This window comes from Harpia harpyja, chromosome 1, assembly GCF_026419915.1.
Source record: "Harpia harpyja isolate bHarHar1 chromosome 1, bHarHar1 primary haplotype, whole genome shotgun sequence".
NCBI classification, from domain to species: Eukaryota; Metazoa; Chordata; class Aves; order Accipitriformes; family Accipitridae; genus Harpia; species Harpia harpyja.
The window spans coordinates 85,165,032-85,188,727 of NC_068940.1; the positions used below are offsets into that span (position 1 = coordinate 85,165,032).

General features: G+C 37.5%; 1 protein-coding gene across 2 annotated transcripts in view; it reads left to right on the forward strand.

Annotated features, from left to right (window-relative positions):
• Positions 1–4,782: 4,782 nt before the first annotated feature.
• Positions 4,783–23,696, forward strand: part of LOC128148780 (ATP-dependent translocase ABCB1-like) — a 61,811-nt gene continuing 42,897 nt past the window's right edge. Inside the window, exons 1-5 of one of the 2 annotated variants that reach the window (XM_052803004.1) lie at positions 4,783–4,988; positions 14,148–14,289; positions 20,944–21,061; positions 21,846–21,903; positions 23,220–23,367. In XM_052803004.1, the coding sequence (XP_052658964.1) occupies positions 20,964–21,061; positions 21,846–21,903; positions 23,220–23,367 (304 nt within the window). In that variant the 5' untranslated portion in view covers positions 4,783–4,988; positions 14,148–14,289; positions 20,944–20,963. Of the gene's footprint in view, positions 4,989–14,147; positions 14,290–20,293; positions 20,512–20,943; positions 21,062–21,845; positions 21,904–23,219; positions 23,368–23,696 lie in introns of those variants that run through there. The other variant, XM_052802994.1, reaches the window with a different exon arrangement.

A 23,696-nucleotide genomic window follows, 5' to 3' on the forward strand; every position in this document is an offset into this window, starting at 1 on the left:
GGGATGGAAACTCAGTTCCCTATGCCTTTATTCTGAACCCATATTCTGAAGCTCTGCTGGCTCAAGGCTAGGTACTGCCTCAGAGCAAGAAGGTGGAATGTCACCCTGCTCCAGTCTTGTCTCATGGTTTTCTTGCAAAATCCATGTAGGTCTTTTGCAGTTGTATAGCTCCAGATAGCCCCAAGATCTTCTGTCACACACTACAAGACATAACTGCAAGCTGTAACAAAAAGACAACTAGTTAATACACAGGTAATGATTTATGGTTAAAATAATACATGATTCTTGTACCAGTACTTGACTGTCCTCTAAAAATGTCATGGAGGAATTGGGGTTTCTGCATCAGTTCCTGATCTTAGTGGCTGTTGATGCTCTAAAGTAATATGTCCTTTCACTGCTTGGTGCCTGTTCATTAATTTTTTAGCTACTTGTTCTATTTGCTGTGATTCCTTAGTGTTTTTGTTATAAAGCTTCCAAATTAGCTCAAGGTTGGTGGTGTTCTGGGTAATTCTGGTGTTATAGGCAAACATTGCAAAAGTTTACCATAAATTAGATAGATAGATGATAAATGTTGCACACTTATTTCTCTACGCAGAGCACAGTTTTCTGGCAATTCCTACTGAAATAGATGCAGATAAACAATAACATACCCATATCTGGTGTCACAGATCCTACAATCATTAACTGCTAATTGGCTCCACATGCAAGTAGTTACTGCTATTGTAGGAGCAATATTCTGTTTCATTGTGGGGGCTTCTTCAGACTGCATTCCCATAGGGCAGACCTCGGTCTCTAGAACCCCATTTCTTACAGGGCCTTTCCAAATCTGTTAGTACACCATCAGTAATGCTACTTAGCTTCTGTGCAGTGACTGATAGATCTCTTCAGGCAGTAGCAATGCATGGTTGTGCATGTGCTGTTTTACAATCACTTCTGTGCCTCCTCTACAGTAGCTTGGCCTTAATTTCTCCTAAAATCACAGCTCTATCCCATTTCAATGATTGAAACTTTGGCCATTCTACACACTGACTGTCCCATAACTTGTGTGTTGGTGATTATTGCTCACGGAATCTACTATGCTATTAGTAGTTTAACAATGTTAATACCGCTTTCTAGTTCCAGCACTTTTCTTTCTATAAAACAAATATTTTTGCTACTTCCATCCACATTTTGATTCCCATATGACATTGTTAAATCTCAGTTAAATAACATTCAAAGATATATTTATATATATATTGTTGTGTCCCAAAGTTGGAGTGACTCAGGTTCATGGATTTCCTTTGTCAGAATTAAGGTGAAACAACACAAGGGGAGTTCATACAACAGTCAACATTTATTCAACCAAATACAAGTGAACTTATCAATATGAACCTTGCATCATGTCATTAAGCCGCCGTTTGAAAAGAGAAGGGAGGTGTAGAAAAAGAAGCAGAAAAAGGAACATGAAACTGTGTCAGAAGGAGAGCCCACCTGTTGAATCATGAAGTTCAGAGTGGACCTCCTTGCTTTCTGGACTCCTTCTCAGAGGAGACCCCAGGGGCAGCTAGATGCACTCCTAGTCCCAGACTTGGTCAACGGTTTATGTTTAAAAGGATGAGGTGTAGGGACTGTGGAAAAGAGAGAGAGAGAGAGGAAGAAAGAGAGAAGAAAAGGGTTTCACCAGTCCTGGGTCCAGCATTGGTCCAGCCAGCCTAGAGATCCAGTTCCAGAGGGCACATGCCGAGAACTCATCCTCCCTTCTTTTATAGTCGGTGGTCTTGACATGCACAGTTCACATTCCCGGGGTTCTCTGGAATCGATCAGTGGGCTTGGGGGGTCATTGGGGAATTGCCTCTCTCTGCCTGCTGGCATGACCACTTAAGATAGAAGCGCAGTCCCATCCTCTGTGGGGCTCCCTCCTCCAGGCGCATATGCTGTGCTTCTTCTCATGGTCGCTTAAGATAAGGAATTGCGGCTTTGGAGAAGAGCGGTCCCACCCTCCATGGGGCCCTCTTCTCCAACCACATTTTCCTGTTCACACAACTCCAGCACTTTTACAGAGGCTGTCCTCTCCACCAAAGTTCTTTAACAAATGTTTGAGACATTGACTATAATTTGTCAGACTGTCACATATATATTTATGTCATGGGTTTTGAATGTTGCATATAATATGCCCCAATTTTGATAATTTACTAGTCAAAGTTTCTACATCAATGGTGTCCAAAATTCCAGTTGTAACTGCTACTCCCTCTAAAATGGTATCCCTAAACCCTTTTGGTATGTTGTACTCAATCATATGGAATCCATTTCTGGGTCAATGTTACAAATGTCCCTTTAATAAAAGGAGTATATCTGTTCTGCCTTGGAAAAGTCAAAGTTCACAGTAATATGCACTCTATTAATTTGCTGCCACTGAGTAGTATCTTGTATTCCCAAAATTGCGAATTATCTCTCAACTGGAATCTCTGATTTAAAAAGTTAAATAACAACAACAACAACAAAACTCTGTGAACTAAACATGTTTGACCTTATTTTTTGGTTCCAGTTTCTACTTTGCTTCTGGCTTTCACACTTGGTTTAACCATCTCTGGTGTTTTCTACTTGTATTTCAGTTGGTGTGGTTGTTCACGTTCCATCACAATTGTTGTAGGTTATTTTGATTTTTAGCCAAGTAAGTAGAAATAAAATATCCAAGTTAAATTTGTATGCTGCTTCAAGCCCCCATAATACATTCCCTTAAAATCAGAGACATTCGTTAAAATCATAAGATTATTTTTGGCATCATGGAACACAGATGCTATTGTTTAGCCTTCACACGTGTCTCTCATAATTTTAAAGTGGTGGAGACATGTATCCAATGTTTTCACGATCTTTGGTACAAAAAAGCTTTCCATTGCCACTAGAGGTAGGGTCTATTATAAACAAAAAGCAGGGTGCTTGCTACTCTCTTGAAACACAAACAAATATTCACAATTTTGAACCTAACATAATTATCAATATAAATAAAAACATGCAAACTTCACTCAGACAAAGCCTAACAATTAATTTATGCTGCTGCTTTTAAGAGCCTTTCCGCTGATGGTGATTCTGGTGAGACTTCCCATACGCCTTACTCACTGTTAATTTTTAATAGCAACATCTATAATATAACATTCTTGCTTTTTTGTTAACTTATTTACTTCCCATAATTAAAATTGAAACTGGAACTACTTAGGCATTTTTCCGTTCTGGAGCTTTACTTGATATGCAAAAGGTTCCCTGCTTTATTTGTAATTGGAGCTAGTCCACCCCACTTACAGTTTAGACTATAAACTTGCGTGGAAAATATGGAACATTAGTTTCCATCTTCCTTCCCGTTCTGCAGAGTAGTGATTTGTTCTTGTTTGTTTATCCATGCATTGAGCATTCCTTCCCAGTTGAATTGCTATAACAACATTAATCTCTTTCCAGTGTTTAGATAGGGTTTGTAGCCCTTCTTCAGTTAAAACATTAGGCAGTTTTTTTCTCCCAGGCATAGCTATAAATCACATGAACTTGTGAGAAGCTGTTGTGGCTCACAGGTCATTAAAATGACAAGATGATATGGTAGCCCAAAATTTTCTGTAATTTTTCACTGTTTTGCTTAGTGCTATTTTTATAGTCCCATTGAGTCATTCAATTTACCTTGAACTGGGAGTTACGTGTAGTGCGGAACCTTTATTTTCTTCCCAGGCCTCTGCATAATTCCGTGATGATTTGTCCCAGAAAACATGTTCCTTGCTCCAAATCAATTTATTGGTTTAAATGTCATCTGGAAAACACATTAAATGCCTGCACTGTGATAGACTTGGTTGTAGCTTTCTTCACTGGAACTACCTCAACCCATTTTGTCAGTGGATCTAGTATTAGCAAAAAATACTTGATCCCACTTTGCATGGTAGGTGGGATTAAGATGGGACTACACGTGGTCTAGTGTAGTCTGTATCCTAGCCTGTGGTTCATGAATTCTCTCATGTTTTAATGTTATTTTTCTCTTAGTGCGGGTATTCAACACAGCACAAGTTAAGCAATTATGTATCCATCTGTCTTCACCTTTGGCCAACTAGCCATCTTATAGTATTCCCTTTTCCATTCAAGCAACCCCTACATGATCTTGTTCATGCACCTATCGAAACAAATCTACTTGAAGTGTATATAGTGCTCTCCATCTACAACTGTTTGTTATCTGGCCGCACTACGCTCTCTATGCTTTACCTATGTCTACTAGCCTCTATAGTAATCACCCTTCAATTTCCTCATTGTAGATACATTGTCAGTTGTTGATATATGGATTAGGCCAGAAAGGGGACATGATAACCCCTTCACTATCCATGTAATTTCCTCCACAAGTTGGATCTGCTATAGTAAGAAAAAAATATATTAGTTGAGATACAAGTATGGTAACTCTTTCAGTTTAGGCAGCTAGGTCTTTGATACCTTGCTTTGTATGATTTCCTTTGTTTTGTTTTCAAAATGGTTGTTTCTTCAAATCTGAAGTCTACTGGGACCACCACAACCTTGGTTGGCAAGGGCATCTGCTTGGCTATTCCAATACTGCTGCTTCTGTATTTTTCCTTCTGCTATGCTTTTACATGACCTGCATTTTTTTTTTTTCCTCTCTGCTTCTTTTTTTTAAACTGTTCAGGATTTCCTTTCCATGATTGTTAGGCTACCAGATTTCCATTCTGTGTTTGCAGGTCATCTTCATTCCATGTTGGTAGCCAAATAGTTAAAGCTTGATATATCCGGTCTGAAACTATGTACAAAGCCAGATCATTTCCTTCAGGTTCCTCTTTTAACATTGTTAGCAGAGCTTGTAGCTCTGCCGCTTGTGCAAAGTGAAGGCAGGCAGCTCTTTTTATTTTTCACAGGGGTTGCAGCATATCTAATTAAGGATTTTCCATCCTTTTGATAAAAACTGGACCACACTGAATATCCTGTGGCACGAGGTCAGCAACGGAGCTTTTATCTCGTGAGAGACACGTAAACAGGTAAAGGGCACTTATGTTCTGTTCCAGTGGTTAAAAGCCATATAGAGCTGGTGACAAAATCTTGTCGTCTTATACAGCAAGCTCTTCATTTATGAAGGCCAATGTCCATCCAGCTAACCTAGGGTTTGATACATATCCAGTTTGTACTTTTCCACTGATGATTTACTTTTGTGGAGTACATGTGATATGTACTACTGCAAAACAGTCTCTAGTGACGTATTCCCAAAGCTCATTGCCTATGCCAATGCTAAACCTGTTTTTTAATATGGACTAGTGTTCTTTCCCACTGATCTTAAGACTCTCAAAGCAAAGGCTGTAATTTGCATCTTATTTCTGTGTTCTTGAAATAGCACAGTCCCAAGGTCTAGATCTGTAGTGGCCAGCTGAACATGAAACAGCTTACAAAAATCAGGGCATCTGATGGTCAGGGTTTGAACTAGTGCAGCTTTGCTTTTTTCTGTTCTTTCCATTCTTGTTTGTGAGATTTCTTCACTAATTTGATTAGTGGTTTACTGATTTCTGCAAATGTAAGGATATTCTCAAAAAAATTTAAGCAATTCCAAAAGTGAATCTAATACAATTATTGCTGTGGGGCATGGGCTTTCATAGTCAGTTCTACCCTTTGGTGATCCCAGCATCACCCTCCCTTCCTGACCTAAAACTATTTCTGAATATTTCACTTCAGATTGTACCAGCTGAGTTTTGTCACAATTAGCTTTAAAGCCTGTGTTTTGAGTAATGCTGATTACTTCTTGGGTGTATTCCTGGACTTTCAATTCAGTTTTTCCATGTACCAACACGTCATCCATGTATGATATGACATAACACATTTTGATGGTAATTTCATCCACATTTGATACATTTTATCTGAAAGTCTTGAGGTACATGGATAAAACAATGTTGCTTTTCCTTATATGTAAATGCTTATTTTTACCAGCTTTGCTCTGCTAGGGGAATTGCAAAGAAAACATGGACTAAGTTGATAACAAAAAAGCAGTGAGATACTCCACTTAGTGCTACAAGAATTTCAGGCATGTTTCCATACAAACAACCTGAGAGGTGGCTACCTTATTTAAGTGTTAAAAATCCACTTTTAGGCTTTTTTCTTTGCTTTTAACCCTGGACAAAATGGGATGTTAAAATTATAGGTCTCTGTGCTAGGACCTTGCTTTCCAGTAAACTTGTTGATGGTGTGTTGGAGTCCTTCCTCTTCTTCTTGCGGGTGTTGATATTATTTTTTGGGAGGGAGGATCTGGACCTCCAATTAATACACAACTGCTATTTTTCCACATTTTAACTTAGAGACACACAAAACTTGAGGAAATTCTGTTGCCCAAATATCCACTGTTTTTACTTCCTCCGGATTCTTAATAACAAAGCATCAATGACTTGCAGGAATCACTCCACCCTCACCTCCCACTGGTCAGCCCCAATTCCACAAACATCCGTAGCAAAATCTGCAGCTAATTCATTTTGTTTCAGCAAAGCTGTGCCAATAATTCCCTGCTGTTTATAAGAAGGATCCTCCCATTCCTATACTCAGAAGGAACTCCTGAGCTTGACAGCTATTTAACTGCAGGCAGAGATTTAATACAGGTGCCTGAACATCCTTTCATGCATATAATACAATTTTTATCATTTTTCCACTTTCTTGAGTTCCAGCTGGAACAAATATTCATTGAAGAGTGTTTGACACTACAGTATCAATCAACATCATGGAACTAGTGGTCGTTAATGTTCTTTCCCTGACCACCCAGTACTAATATTGTTATTGGCCATTTGCATTGGTTATATTGTAATTTTACCACTAGACTGGGGCAGGTAGACAGCAGACTGTCCCTACTCTTTGTTTTTGAGAGGAAGAGATGATGCCCGAGGGCTTCACTGAGAGGGACCTGTTATGTTCCGTAGTTTTTGTTCCTCCTCATCTATTTTTGTTAGCTTGACAAAACAAGCCAGCAGGGAATTTATGGATTCTATCCCATTTTCTTGTATCTTTGCCTCTTTTTCTCAGATTTTACCATGTTGCTTTCCTGCAGTCCCATTGGTGTTCCCTAAAGGAAGTTTTTATGTTCTCCAAGGGTCTTTTGCAGTTACTCTTTCCACCTCTTTTTACACAAAGAGCTAAACCCACACTGAGGACTGTTTTCCCTTTTCTGTTCCTTTTGATCTTTATTTTTAAATGGAGGCTGTGGGTCCTTTATGACCACATTTCTGAAAATTACAGTATGTGCAGACCTTTTGTTAGATCCACAGAACTGAGATTTCCTTCCCTTCCTTCTTACCTACATTACCTTTCCCATTTGTTGAAGTTGAATTTGCTGCTCCTCCCACTGTATTTCTGCTTGATTCACAGGTCCCACAATTACTCTTGCTGACTTAACCCTTGTATGACTGCTACTTTAAAGGCACTGGTTCTATTAGGTTCTATTAACTTAAAGGTTCTATTAACTCAGATACTTCCCCAGATGCCAACCCCAACAATTTTTCCAGGATTCATATGATTTTACATTCTCATAGCGTTCTTCTAGGTGGAATAACCTGCTAGCCAAATCTCCTTTCAGTGCTCAGATAACTGTTCTGAGACATCTACCTACTAAATTTCTTACAGGAGATTTTTCCTGCCATGTAGCTGATAATCATACTACACTCTGGGGCAGTGTTTTTAAAAGTGGTGCAATCTTTGCTAGTTAAGGAAAGCTAATCCTTAAGGCCTGAAATCCCATTTTACAAGTTTCTGAATTCAGTGGCCTCAAGGTTTAAGCAATTACTCTTGCTTGGTCTGCAGTCAGGTCAGTTGCTATTGTTGTAATCTCTCAAGTTTTAGGAGCAATGCGACCAAGCAGAAGTAGCCAGTGCTGTGAGTTCTGGTTTTACCACTGTTTGGTTGTAACTGTGTAACTGGATCATAAAAGCCTATTTTGTTCTCACATTAACATGAATTTTCAGTATAGTTGTGGACTGGGTTTCCCATATATCCCTCTTTTATTCTGGATAGAGAAATATTAACATATTCATCGTGTATAGTTGACAGTTTTGTCCTGGATGACTGCTATTGAAGTAAAAGGGATCTCTGAGTGTGCAGAAATCCATCTGTACAGTATAGATTTCAGGATCTGTCTTCAAGTTAGTTAAAGGTTCACTGCAAAAACTATAAGGTAAACCTTGCAATCAAAACTGAGAACCTACTCTTAAACACCATTAGACTAGTATTATATACCCAGATCAAAAGAGAGACAAAAGTCTGACTGCTTTTATTATCATCTAGATCAAAGTTGATGCACAACAGAGGGGTTTGGTAACATTTGCCATTATTTCTACTCCTATTTTGCTGGTATAGAAGATATATATACATATTTCTTTTTTTCTGTTGTTCACACCCTCTCTTTCCATATATTCATATAAATATACGTGTGGAAGAAAGGGGATTTTTGTAGGTGATTAATGTCTTTATTGCTTTCCTCTATTTCCTGTCATGGTTTAACACTGATGTATGAGCCATCTAATATGGCATGACAATCAAGTCGTTATGTGTGTCCATGCGATCCGTTGGGAGGAGATCAGTTTACTCAGTTTACCATTATCAGAATAGCCACTACTATTAATATTGTGCTAGCACAAAGGATGTTTTGATCACTACCATAAAAAGAAACAGCATAATAATTTCTACCCATTTGGGGGGTTAAAATGTTTATGGGTAACATCTTACTGTGAAATCTTGGAGTAAGCATTGTTCTGCCTTCCTGTCTTCACCCTGTTGTGAACCAAAGGAAATTGTCAGTGCAGGTGCCATATTTCACTGGAACAATGTGAACTCTGTAACAAATTAAGTGTGATCACCCAATCTAACCTCCAGTATATGAAAAGACCATACATTCACTCATGATGCTATAGACTTATCTTCATTTTTAGGCCTTACAGAAGCATGTACATGTACTTTCCCTGAGAGACCTACCACTCTTAAATAGTTCAGTCTACTTGAAATATGAATATAGGTGGAAATTAATTAGGAAAGTAGGTGGTAATTCTGTCCTGTGAAGTGACCCACCACACCAGTATTCCAAAAGAGTGTTTGTCACAGATACATTTGGGACAAGATGAAGTGTCACATTTCAAATAATTTTTGTTCTTGTAAACACTATTTCACATACACATTAGATTTGGACTATCCAATTGGTGTGTGAGAAATTCTTCCTGGTCCTGTCATAGGAACAGGCATCTTTCTTTGCTAATGTGTTGCCAAGATGTTCTGTAAATAACCTAGGCAGATATTTCTCCTCCCTCATGTACCATACAATGGAAGAAGATTTGGTTATAGGACTTGGCCTTGTTCTGGTTACACCTCCTTATAACTGCCAACTCAATGGACCTCTTCATGAACCAATTGCCAGCCATGCCTGATCACTGAAGAAATCATCTATCTTCTTTAGGATGTGGGATAACCTAGCAATGCATCTGTCCCCAGACACCATGGAAAATGCTATAATGTCTTCTGCAAATGGCCCATGACATGGAATCACTACCAGATCATTTCCTCTGGTGGGTTAGATAAAAGGCTTTGTTTGCATGCCAACAAGTCCCAAAGATACTCACCAGAGGTAGTTTAAAACGGATCCATTTTCTAAATTCAGTTCTGCTTCATAGTATTGACTATACAAGGAACCCCAGAGGATGCTACCATGAAGGAATTCCTGTAGTATTTAAGAAGCATACATTGCTGTCGTGGTTTAAGCCCAGCTGGTAACAAAGCACCATGAGGCCACTCGCTCACTCCTCCCCACCCCAGTGGGATGAGGAGGAGAAAATATAAAGAAAAGCTCGTGGGTCGAGACAAGGACAGGGAGGGATCAGTCACCAATTATGGTCATGGGCAAAAGACAGACTCAACTGGGGGAAAAAACAAAATCAATTTAATTTACTACCAATCAAATCAAAACAAAGATAGTGAGAAGTAAAACCAAATCTTAAAACCCCTTCCCCCACCCCTCACTTCTTCCCAGGGTTAACTTTACTCCCAATTTTCTCTAACTCCTCCCCTCCAGCAGCACAGAAGGATGGAGAATAAGGGTTGCGGTCAGTTCATCACACATTGTCTCTGCTGCTCCTTCCTCCTCAGGAGCGGGACTCCTCACTCTTCCCCTGCTCCAGCGTGGGGTCCTTCCCACGGGAGACAGTCCTTCACAAACTTCTCCAATGTGGGTCCTTCCCATGGGCTGCAGTTCTTTATGAACTGCTCCAGCATGGGTCCTTTCCATGGGCTGCAGTCCTTCAGGCACAGACTGTTCCAGCGCAGGCTTTCCCATGGAGTCATGGCCATCTTTGGGGTCATCCCCCTGCTCCAGTATGGGGTCCTCCATGGGCTGCAGGTGGGCATCTGCTCCCCCACTCACCTCCATGGGCTGGGGGGGGACAGCCTGTTGTGTCACCACAGGCTGCAGGGGCATCCCCTCCTCTGGCGCACCTCCTCCCCCTCCTTCTTCATTGACCTCAGTGCCAGCAGAGGTGTTTCTCTCGCTTCCCGCTCCCCTCTCTGCTGCAGGTTTTCCCTTCTTAAATCTGTTCTCCCAGAGGCGCTACCACTGTTGTGGATTGGGTCGGCCTGGGCCAGAGGCGGGTCCAACTTGGAGCCAGGGAAGCTTCCAGCAGCTTCCCACAGGAGCCACCCCTGCAGCCCCTCCCCCACTCCCAAAACCCCACCACACAAACCCAAAACACTTGCCCACAAGGGGAAGCTGTGGATCCATAGGATGTAGGCCTTAGGATCTCTAATTTCTACTGGAACAGCATTCATAGTGTGCCAGGTGCAGACACTTAGTACGAGGGATATAGGCCTTCTCTTACAGTAGCAGGTATCTCAGTTTGACTAAGTGCTCAAAGGAGCTGGTGAGAGTTGCTTCCTTGAACATTGTTCCACGCTAACGAAATCACTTGCTCTCAGTGAATGGTGACGTGGAAAACAGGGCTGCTCTGAACACTTTATTCAGTCAGGATGAACTGTTAATCATTCATTATTTGTTGAAGACTATAAAAAGAAATCAAGGAACTGCATTTAGTGTCATGACCCTCACACAGGGTCATGTGTCGTTGTGTGCAAGAAGAATGTAAACTGGGTAGAGGTAGTGACTCAGGATTGAGTCAGAAAGGAGGAAGTCTGGAGTGCAAAGGGTGAGAAAATTGGAGTATGAGCAGAGATGACTGTGTTCCTTCAATTATCTCTGATGGTGCTGGAACACTGTCCTAAGCCTCATGGTTCAAGGGTCCATGTGAACATTGACTTTTTGTGGAGCCAGTCCCCAGTCCCTCTGGCTCTGACCTACGGCCTTCATCTCCCGTTCTGTCTGGGAAGTCGACAAGAAATCGTGTTGTGATTTCACCGTCCACACAGGGAAGGGGAGGAAGCATTGGGGGAGACCCCTGTGGCTTGCTGATTAGTTAAATACTTTGTATTTGTTCTTTCTGCTGTTTATTGGGCAGGAAGGTCTCTGTGTACTAATATTACTCTATGAGTTTGGCCATGCTTAGCACTTCTTAAATTTCATTGATCGTGTTGCTGTTTAATATGGTATGTCATGTCTATACAAAGTTTATGCTTAGAAATGAGTAAGAAATAAATAAGAAAAGAGATGAAATTTGGATTTGCAAGGCAGAAGTCTAATAAATTCAAGTTTCAGTGGAAAATGTATAGGAAAAGGTTGTTTTGCCCTTGATATGGAGAATATTTGGGAGTAGAGCAATAAACCTTGTTGGAATCAGAATACATTTTAATGATCTTACAGTGTGCCAGCTTGTCAGAACTGGAGTCAGTTTTGACTGAAAAGAAAGAACAGAGAAAAATGGCATTTTTAATAGGTGAGAAATTAGTTTTAGTTTAGAATACTGATATAAGTTTAAGTAAAATAATAATATTATTGTAGTATAGATATTAATGAAATTATATCAAGCACTATAATACTGTACCCTATAGTGGCTGCTTAATAAATATATGAAGTAGTTGCTGTGAAGATAAGACAGTTAAGAAATGTTTTTTTAGGAGTTTTTCTAGGACTGGCGCTCATTTAGATTTTTACATAGCAGACCTATCAATAAGATAGAATATTTTACTGACTTGGGAAGACAATTCTTCTATCCTTTAAAAAGTATGAAATGTATAGGATAAAGCAGATCAGCTATCAAAAGCTAACATCTAAATGCTATGCAGCTGTTTAGCCAATGATGAGGCAACTTGAATTGTGCTCACTAGTGACTTGAGAGCCTGTAGCTTGTAAAAGAGTTGATCTGTTTGGTAGTGTGAGAATAGATTTATCATAATTCTTGCAGACTAGAGACCAGAATAAGTTATGAGTCTTGGGCTTTTCTGGGTCTCTGTGAAAAAAATTTTTCTGTATCAAATATAAGCCACACTCCATATTTGTTTTTCCTAAAAGAAATAAAATAAGTTATTCCAAGAGAGGGAAAATTCCTTTATTCCCAAGAAACATTAGCTATTGTATATTTATCAATAGCTGATTAACACTTTTTAAAAACATATCTTGTACCCAGGAACTGGAAGCAGAAAATGGAAATGATACCTGGTAAACAACCAGTCCACAGGGAGACTAACAGTTGTAGTGAGTAAGCTTAGATAAACGTATCTTGCTTGGGATCAATGTAAATGTGCTTGCTTCTTCCTGACCTCTTTTTCTAGCCTCTGCCACCAGCTTCAGCTGTTGACAGCCCCTGGACTAAAGATGGCTTAGAACTGCAAGCAAACCGGGAGCTTGTACCTGGAAGTGTCGGGAAAGATGAGGAGCTCTGATTAGCCATTGGATAGGACTTTAGGAAATGACTTTGTGGAAATTAAGGTTAATGAACCCTTATGGAATGAGGGAAACTGGGAGTTAAGAGAAGATACAGATAAATTAACGAGACAGTAGAGCATCTAGTCTGGGTCAATAGAATGACTGCAGGTAATTGGCTCTTCAGTAACTGTAGCCATGAGGTAGCTGGTCACAACATCCAGAAATCTGATGTTCTAATCGCCGAAATCCTGCATGGTGAGAAACTTAATTCCTCCAGTCTCTTTAGAACTATTTCTTGCAAAGTGATCACATGCAGGCACATCTTGATATCATAACTGGAATCTTCCTGGTGGATCTATCTGGATTGTTGTCAGGGATGCATTGACATTGCAGCATGTAAAGCAGACAGAGCTGTGGCATGTGGCAGTGTGTTTCTGGAAGCAGAAGTGGTTGGTAAGAGGAAGCATTACCCCTAGTGTCTATGGGTATGGCTGTTTAAAAGGTTTGGAGCTTGTGAACAAGTGTGTATCTGCACTGAATGCAATGGCCTATAGAACCACATTTACCTTACTGTATACAATCATTTGTTTTACAGTAAACATCAAAAAGGAACAAAGCAATTTGACTCTGGTCAAAGACTAACATGCAGAACATGGTCATAGTGCCATAATCAATCTCTTGAGATGAACTGAATAAAGTGATTATTTTTAGTCATTTCACTACAGTAACAAATTTTTTTTGCCTAGAGAGGACAGACAACACTTGTGAAAGAAACATTAACATTTCAAACGTACTGCAAAGTGGAATGGAAGAAGTAGTTCTTCATATTTGCAGTGGGTAGGAAAGGAGTAAGAGGCCTAACCTATCTCAAGGGCAACTCAGGTTAGACATCAGAAAAACTTCCTAACTGTTCAGATAGATAGTCTAAAAGTCTCTATCTTTGTCTTTGGAAACTACCAAGGGAGAGACAGAACTCAAACATCTGTCAAGAACGACAGATGGAATAGTTGATCTGATCTGGAGGAAGGAGGATGGATGGGAGGACATTCTGACATCTCTTCCACTCCTCATTTTTGTGATTTGTAAGGGATATGATGAACTGTAACTGTAGAATAGAGAAATAAAAAAAACTTTTGAATTCAGTATTAATTGGCAGAAGTTGAACAACAGGGTTTTTATTCTCGTAATTTCCTGTGTAATCTAGACATTTCACAAATTGTATGGAATAGAATGCAAGTACTTATACAATTTTAAATAGTGTTGTAGAAGGGAATAAGTCAATATGAATAGCTTTGATTTCTGTATAGGATATAATATTAATACTGTTATATATTTCATATGTAATGACTTGACTTTGTAAACTCCTTTCTCTCTTCCTCAGGAGTTCAGCTGTCTGTGATCCATGACACAACTGTGTAACCCTCTCTGACTTGTGAGGAAATTGCTAAATTCTGAGCAAGAAATGTGAAAAAGTTGATAGAGTGGATTTCTGCAAGTTAAGAGAGGTAAAATTGCAGACAGAGGTAAGACTCTAGAGATGCAGCTAGGCATCAGTTCAAGGATTCAAGAGGAAAAACATCATCATGAAAAGGAATAAAATTCTAAGGGAAAAGCAGGGATTGGAAGACGGCAGTTCAGTCACACTGAGGTTCTATTCCAGGGGCAGTAGAAACCAGCCCTACCCCACCTCACTGAGAACTTCCTGGCCAGCAAAGACATTTTCTGATTCTTAGTCAGGGCAGTGAGCATACTAACGCTCAGTTTAGTGTTTCATTAATTCAAGTTACCTTTTTGTGTAGTAACTAATCAGTAACTGCTGAATACTTTTAAGTTGTATATATTCAGCTTACAAAGGCTCTTTGTGCATGGCAAAAGGTGTCCAATCAAAGTGATTCAGTGAGGGAAGGATAAAAGTTCATTCAAGTTCCTTGATTACTTGTACTGTTACAAAGTTACCAGGCATATCGTTGGCTAGAAAAATTATCAGGAAAAAAATTTGGATGTGTCTGTAATAATATATGCTTTACTCAATAGGGAAAAATATTTTCCACCTGCACAAAAAGCCACTTTTATTATTGTTTTTCCATCATTTTTCATATAGCATATTAAATACAGTAAACTGTGAAATAAGTCCTGAACACTTTTAAATCCCTAATGTTCTACACTATATTTCTTTGAATTAATATATTTTGGTTTTCCAGATTCAAAAGGCATCTGTTTTTCTAGATATGCTGAGGGTGAAAACATCAGCTCATCAGCTAGAAAGATGGAACTTTTAAATCCTGCTTTAAATAGTTCAAGAAATCTTACTAAATCTAAGACAAATGTAAATACCACTTCAATTAAATACATTTTTCTGTTATAACTGTAGTAAGAATCTCATTTTAAATGCAACTATACTGCAAGCAATGATTATGAAAAATATTACCTCCTCACACATTAATGCATCAAGTCGTATTTAATAAGTTCAGTGATAAATAAACACCAAGAAAGTTGTTTTCCATATATAGGAAATATCTCTCAAAGTGAGCTGTAGATTTGTCTGGATTTTCTGTTGTTGGTTAAGTATAAGCCAAAAAAATTTGAAGCTTTCAGAAACAAGACTGAGTTAGTAAAGCTGAAAACTGACACATTACTAATAGGAAGCTGGTGACATTAGTTTGTGGCAGTGCACCTTACTAGAATAAAAATTTAACTCCAAATCAAATCACCAGGCGATAGAAGGGGAGCTTTGTAATATCATTAAAACATACTTTTCAGAGTAGACTTTCTTTTTAAACACAAATAGAAGCTTGATGCTTACAATAACTTAATTTGGCCTCATGCTTAGTCCAGGACAAATAACATGTCTAGCAATTCCTATAGGTGGTATCTTGTGGCTGACCATACAGCATTGAGGAGATTGAAATAGACGGACGCCTGTAATCTTGAGAGCAGACAGCAGACGACCCTTTATTGCTAAAACACACACATACTTATAGTCACATATTCTGCAAAGTCACTGTACACGCGCACAAACATAAAATATGATTGGTTATATCAACGCTGTACATGCGCATAAACATAAGATATAATTGGTTATACTAACACTGTACATACGCATAAACATAGGACACAATTGGTTATATTAACTAAAACACGCGAAACTTGTCTCAGTCTAATTGGTCAAGATAAACTGCCGAATTGCGGTTCTTTGTGCCAAGTTCCCTTTATCTTGGAATGTGCACCTGTGTTCTTCTAACTGGCATCTTTCTTTTTTTGCCTTCTTGTTTATTCTGTTCAAGGTCTTCTAAAGGCATCTGGAATGCTCTTGCGACCGTTAGCTAAATATGTGTCCACACAGCATAATTCAAGGAACACAAAATTGTGTTTTCTGACGGCATAATTCTCTTCATATAGGACAATTCTCATTGATAGAACAGTGGCCAAGTTGGCAAAATTCCTGTATGAAGTAGTATTCTTTTCCAACACTGATTAACAGGAAAGAGGCTGCTAAAATGGAACAGAAGTTCCCTGAGTATCATGAATCAGAGCTTGTTCACAGTTGTTCTAACATATATTAGGGCTGAATGACATTGAGGAATCATTACAAGATTCCTGGGACCCTCTCCACCATTTCGCCTACCTGGAGCTTATTGGAATATCCAACTCTCCATCTTTAAAGGAAATAAAAGAAAAAAATAGTTTGTGTCCTTTTCTCTGGTTATAATATATAAAGGCTTTGAAGTATTTGCTTCAGTTTCTTGTCTTGTTTGCTATTTTTATTGATCAGCATTCAAAAAATGGTTAGGTTTTTTTGATATTGTTAAAAAAATTTTGAAGGTATCAAGCTGTCATTTCACAATGTTTTGACTCTGATGTCAAAGTTAGATTAAAGTTTCTGTGCCAGTTGTTTATTCTGATATCATGTGTCAATTGGTCATCCCCTTTGCTGGCCTGCATCAGATAAAAAAAAAATACATGGTACCAATGTGCGATTTGTGGGATGACATTCTCTCAACACAAATTCTTTTCTGGAAGCATAACTAGTTGAAACTTCACGACAAAACATGAAAGCCCCATTTTTCAAATGCCTTTTTTCTGCCATTCCAGCAGCTGACTTATGATCAGTTTGTTTATAATATGTTGACACTTTGACATATAGGAGAGGGTTGGATAAGTAAATTTAGATAAATAAATGCATGGAAACGGTCTGGAATAATTAAAAGTGAGTTATAATACAGAATCATCTGTGTTACCTAACTGCAGTCCAAAAATTGTGTTATAATCATGCAAAATATGACTTAAACACTTTTGTGAAGAACAGACCTATACTGACAAGACTGCTGAATGGTCTGTAAGAGCAATGATTTAGAGAAGGATTTAAGGTTTGTCATAGTTTATTGTTACAGTACAATCTCTCATTGCAGTAAGGTGCCCAAGAGAGATGATTCAAACCATGCATTTTTATCAAGTAGGAGAAGGGAATTAATTGTGCCTCAGTCAACAGCACTACAATGTCTCCAGAATATTTCAAGGGACCTAATGGTCATATTTCAAAAATGCAAGAAGCTCTTATGCTCAAAATTCTAAAAAAGATATGTGAATATAATCCAGGAGACATAAAACTATGTCAGGAAAGAGGAAATTGGCTTCTACCTTAATAAAGAAAGGGTTGAATAAACCTTATGAATATTTATAAGTATTTTCACATAGAAAAGGTATCTGACAATGAAGGTCCTCATAGAAGTAATAATATCCAAGATGTATTGTTCTGTCTTAAACTAAACATTTCCATGAAGGAAAATGGAGCATAGAAACAGCTAGCCAATAAGTGCAAGGAACTTGTGAGCAATTGCAATTTTTAAAGTAAAACTAGATGTTTTCCTCATGTATAGCGTTTAATTTAGACAAGGTCAACTTTCCTGATCCTATGAGTCACTTTCCAGAATTTTCAACTGGCTAAAATCTCTTAAGACATTTACCACATAACTCAATAGAGGTACCTCTTCAAGCTGCAGTTGTCTTTATCTTCATAGCGTCCCACTGATCCACTGTGGGATAGGGCTGAGGGTGCACAAACCTTATCAGCCATTTTTTACTTACTTGTACAACAACGGATTTGATTTGTCCAACAGTTCCCACATCAGCAGATCCCCGCTTATTCTGATCATAGGATAACAAACTGGTTTGGGAATGAACTTTGAATAGTTTATGAGCCTTAAATAGCTTGAAGGTCATAGATTGGTCATCTCTGTATAAATCCATCTTCTGTGGGAAATTTTGTGACTAGTAAGTAGAAGGAGAAAAAGAAAGGTTTTCCTTCTTCTTGGACTTTTGAGTGAACGGGACACTCCTCTTGCAAGATGTTCAGAACGTCTTTACTTTGCATCAAGTCAATGTACATTTGATACAGACAATGTCTATATGAGATTTCATGCTTCAGGGCTTCAGCCTACAGAATTAAAAAGAAATCTCCCCTGATGACATCAAAGATCGCTTAAAGCTGGGGGTAAGCTATTGATTTAACCAAATAACTGATCTGAGGCAAGACAGAAAGTATTTTTCAAACACTGGGTTTATGAATCCTGCTTATACATTTAGGGCAAAACTGGTTGCCAAACTTTGGATGAGAAAGTATTTCTCCTCAGATTAGATTGACTGGCACCTACATTGTTTCTGGGTCTTTTCATACATCTTGGGTTGTGAATTAGCTACTATGTTCACCTACATGTTTTTTATATACTCAAGTGCAGGTAATGTGCAGTGGTGATGCCCCAGATTCTTCTGTTGTTGGTTTATGACAAAAATTTAATCTCTTCAGACTGAAATTATACAATCTAACTCAAATTATCAGTTTTAACATGGAAATATCTGAATAATTTATAGCAAACCGTGAGATACAAGGGATTAGAAGAAAGATATTAGAAGAAAGATTTAGTGACCTTTTTCTGGCCTCAAGTTCTGTGCAACTGTGAAGCTATGTCACTGAAAAGTCAAAGTACAGAAGCTGTAGAGAAATAACATAATTTTGTAGCTTACTAAGTAGATGTAAAATACTGTACTTTCCCATTTCCCACTTTTTAAATATCAGTTTAATAGGTTCAGCTCCTAGTGTGATAAAACCAACTGTACAACAGTTTTTCATTTTCTTTGCACTACTGTATGCAGGCAATAGAAACTCTGGTACAAACTGCTATTCTGATTTATTTCTATTTATTTCACTTTCTTCTCATGATTGTACTGCAATAGCATTGAGACACTGCAATGAGATAACAGAACGTTGTGGCAGATCTTGTAGTTTTGTCCATTTTCGCTTTAAGGTCAAACAGTCGTGAAAGACCTGCATATACTGTTTCATTTGTTTAAATTAATTGACTTTTCTCTAGAGTCTCTCATTCAACTTTATTCAGTTCCCACTGAAATAATTGGACCAGTCCATTAAGATCAAGTCCAGCAAAGCACTTAGGCACACAAGTTAAAACCCAGAAGTATTCCCATTAACTGCTGTGGATAGAGGTCTATACAAATATATCGGGATGACTTCTCATAAACAGATAATACTTATATTTACTAATCCTTTATATTTTGCTTGACTGACAATGGTAAACTACCCTTTCTAAAGCAATCCTCACTCTGATAAGACTCTGTATTCCAAAACATTGTAAAAATACTCAGTTTTATCAAAATTTTGAGATTACAGGCATACATGACTAAAAGGAACAAAATTTATCTCTTCTGGTTAAGTATCAGATTAAGTAAGTTTTGTTCGAGTCAAGTGATAGGATACCTACAGAGAAATTCCTATAAATCTACTTGTCTCCTAGGACAAGGATTTTCATTTAACTTTTCATAAATTTTATTTCTCTAAAAGTGTTGAACATTATCTAGTTTACTATATACATTGAAATAACAGTTAAGAAGTGCAATTAATTTCTTTTAAATGTTTTAAATATTTGTTATTATTTTCATTGAAGTAATGCCTACAGATACTGATAAAAACAATACATTCCACAGTAAAATAAATGGTCCATTTCAAATAGTTTAGAATCTGAACGTACATTCGAAAATCAGGAGGATACTAATTGAGCAGATTTCTGCTGACCATAGCTATTTCCAAAGCATTTCTAAACTGAGTCTGAAATTCATCTTGCTGTTCTGCGGTTACTCGAATGAGAAATGATATGCACTACAGTGAAATCCTGTTTTCTTTCAGGCTAGATGGGTCATGTTTTTCTGGATTAGACTTAGAAGAAGGGAAAAGAAGCAAAAGAGTAAAACACTCCTTTTGTGTTATTTGGTTTCATTCTCACTGTGTATTCAAGAATGGGTTAATCTTTAAGTATAACAGTTACTTGGAGCATTCAGCACCATCTCTAACAAGGTAAAGAGGAATTCCTGGGAGTTTTAAGGGGCATAATTAGCCAACGGTAGATAAGGGGAACTTTTCCTGCTGGAAGAATAGACTATTCAGGCTTGTTTTCCCCGGGGTGACAATGAAAAAAGTGCGGGTCTAAGGACTTTGTTTGCTAAATATTCCCTTTAGGAAAAGAGAGGCAGAGTCCAAAGTGCATACACTTTACTGTCCAAAGTAGGCGAGGCAACAGGAGTGGTTAAAAAACAAGAGAAAGCTATTGGTCATCTCTGTTTTACCTAAGAAGAGCAAAGTCGAATCATGCTGCGTGTCCTTAACCATATTAATTCTGCTGATTTTTGAATAATTTTTCAGAGGACTAGACACAAACCAAGAACAACCTTCATGGTATGTCAATAATTATTTTTTTTAAATCAGAGATATTTTATAAAATTCACTGATACCTAAAATTGGGAAAATTCCAAATAACTGCATATTCTTTTAAATAAACATCTACTTTCTCATTTATTTTGTACATCTGTGCTGAATTGCAGAAAATATAATGCTTATATCATTCAAATGAAATTAAATGAAGGACCTGTATCTGTTTGTATCAAACAGATACAAATACAAAATGTAGATGTTTGTCAACAAGCTCCAAACTTCTGGACTTTTTTCAACACGTTTCTACTTGCCCATTGTAAGAATTCACTTGCAATGTATGACATTAATAACTTTATTGATTTTAAGAAGTATCTATATTTTTCTTTCAAACAAATTGTCATTGAGATTACTGTCCTTGGCTTAACATTTATATATTTCTTGGTCAAATATTATTTTACAGGGAGCTATCTTAAATTTAAAATGCATTCTGAAGATGAAAAGAAGCAGAAGTGTACTGCAGATGGAAATAGTCATGAGATCACTGCATCCAGCCAGAGTCATGAATCTGAAGACAAACAGTAAGTATTCTTAAACATTGTAAAGATGTTCTGTATTGAAGCTTCTAAGGTTACATTATCGTATTTTAGATTTTATTTTATCTTTTGTTTATTTTATTCTATTTTATTTATTTTATCAGGAAAGCCTAATAGCAGCAAGCTTTGTATCAAGTTGAGAGTAGCATTGATTGACACATTCATTTGGTGCAGAAGGACCTTTTATCTTTTTCTTTTAAGGACTAAGTGCCCACAATATTGACTACAGGTTATTGAAAAACAATTCTAAAATATGACAGAAATGATGTTGGAATGGACATCTTGGATCCAGTTATGTCATCAGCTAAAAATTATCTTAAAATTTTTAGTATGGCAGGGAATCAATGTTTTACATAACCTGAACATTTTATGTATTCCCCATCCCCCATGTGCAAAAATTTGATTTTATAAGTTATATCTTCTTCTTTCCTGTTTTGAAAGCTACATACTGCTTCAGTTCACAACTTCCCTAACCAGGCAGTGGAACCACCAGCCCTTGTTGGTGTTGTTTCACCCTTGAGAGGGGTGAACTGGAAAGAGCTTGAGTTAAATTTACAGCAGTCAGGAGCTAATGCTACTTATATACCTGGAAGTTTAAATACAAACATCTCAAGAATGCTCAATAAATCATATTCATTTTTTACACAATTCTTTCCTGTAAAATTATTTCATAATTGTATTTTAATTGAACTTCATTAATATATTACATTAGTATTTCTGTGAAATGTTGTCGCTTTTTAAATGCCCTAAAACTATCATACCTTTTAAGCAAGGGAAAGAAGAAGAAGAAAGTGGAAAAGGCTAAGATGGTCAGCCCATTTACACTGGTAAGATTTATTCTCTATCTATACATATATATACATGCACGCACATTTCAAAGTGTAAACAAAAAATAGTTAAAATTATGTTAGAGTACTGCATATATGATCTTGTCTTTACCAAATACTTTGACACTACAGAATATTTGATATAGTATAGCAATCAAGCCGTTCTTTTTGTGGATGTAGTTTTATTAAAGAAGCTGTCTTATTACTGATATGGATTCTTAGGAGTCTTCCCTTAGTAAGTTATCATGCTAAACACACCTGTACTAGATTTTTGTTTGTGAAAGCTAGGGATTTCCATGGTCAGTCATTTCCTCCGACACAATGAAAACGGTGTCCATATACCTAAGATTATGTGTGGTCTTGTCCTCTAAATTACCTGAGTCGGGTACTAATCACACTAATTAGCCCCATTAATCATTATTCAGTCACCTGAGTCAGCAGAAAAGGGCAACTCAATGGCACTGATGAAACTTAAAATTAAAAATTGTGTACTAAAATGTACTTTAAATTCCAGAATTTTTTAATTTTCTGTATATTTAAAAAAGGCAATCCATTATTATTTAATCAAAGTGAATCCTAGGTCCTCTTTTGGTAATACTGAAATTTTTTATATTTTGTAGTTTTAAGTGTGCATAATGCGCAGCAATGATATGGCAAATAACAGAAATAAAACTATAGCTCATGATACTGGCCAGTGCCCAATTTTTCTGCTTTGCTAGATCAGCTTGCACTTGTACAATTACATCATACCACTATAATTTACAACAGTAAACTTAGTATTTTACAGTACAGAATAAAGCCAATGATTTTGTAACAGATAAGCTCAAACTTTAAGTTCAATGGCAAGAGGTATTTAGGATTTCAGTATATTTTGATAATGCCTATGGTACATGAGGAACAGTTCTTCTGACTGCACAATAATTAATTTACAGTAAAAGTAATTATTGTCTTAGTTATCACAATGCCATTAAAATTTCTTATAATTTGATCTTTAAATGGCAAGCCTAAAAAGGGCAAATGTCTTAAGCCTTGTTTTCTTATGGCCTTTCTTACCCAGGTGCAGATATTGATACATTAAAATAGTGCACTTCTCTGGTTTTGAGAGTTCATAGTATAGAAGTGCTTATATTAGAAGGATTTATTCCTGTACATTTAAATTGTTTTGTAAACTTAATTTCTAATCAGATAAGGTTGTAGTTTTGTGACACTAGATGTACAATTCATAGCTTTTGCTTGACTTTCTTGACTTTGTAGACATAACACTGTGTTAGCATTCTAATACCACAGTTTGAATTAATTTCTCTTCTCACTCACAGTTTCGATACTCCAATTGGTCAGATAAATTACTAATGATGCTAGGCACTCTCCTGGCAATAGCCCATGGAAGCAGTCTCCCTGTTGCGATGGTAATTTTTGGTGATATGACTGATAGCTTTGTTGCTTCTGGAGACTCAAATTTTCCAGGTAAGAATATATCTGCTATGAAGAGAATGATGGCTCATATTTGGAAAAGAGCCAGGAAGATTCAAGCATCCTGAAAGGAGATACTGATGTCAGAAACCCCAACTTGCTACTATACTATGATGCAAATTAGTAACTCTTGTGTTTGTTGTAATAGGGATACACTATGGAAATTTTTTTTGCTCCTAATTCTTAGCTTCTGCATTAGGAGATTTTATTTTTAATTTTTTCAAATTATCCACTACAGCACACATTCAACAAATCATGTTTAACTGTGGCTGTGATAAATAGAAAGAGGCTGGTTTTCCATGAGTTCCTGTTGATTCCCTTGC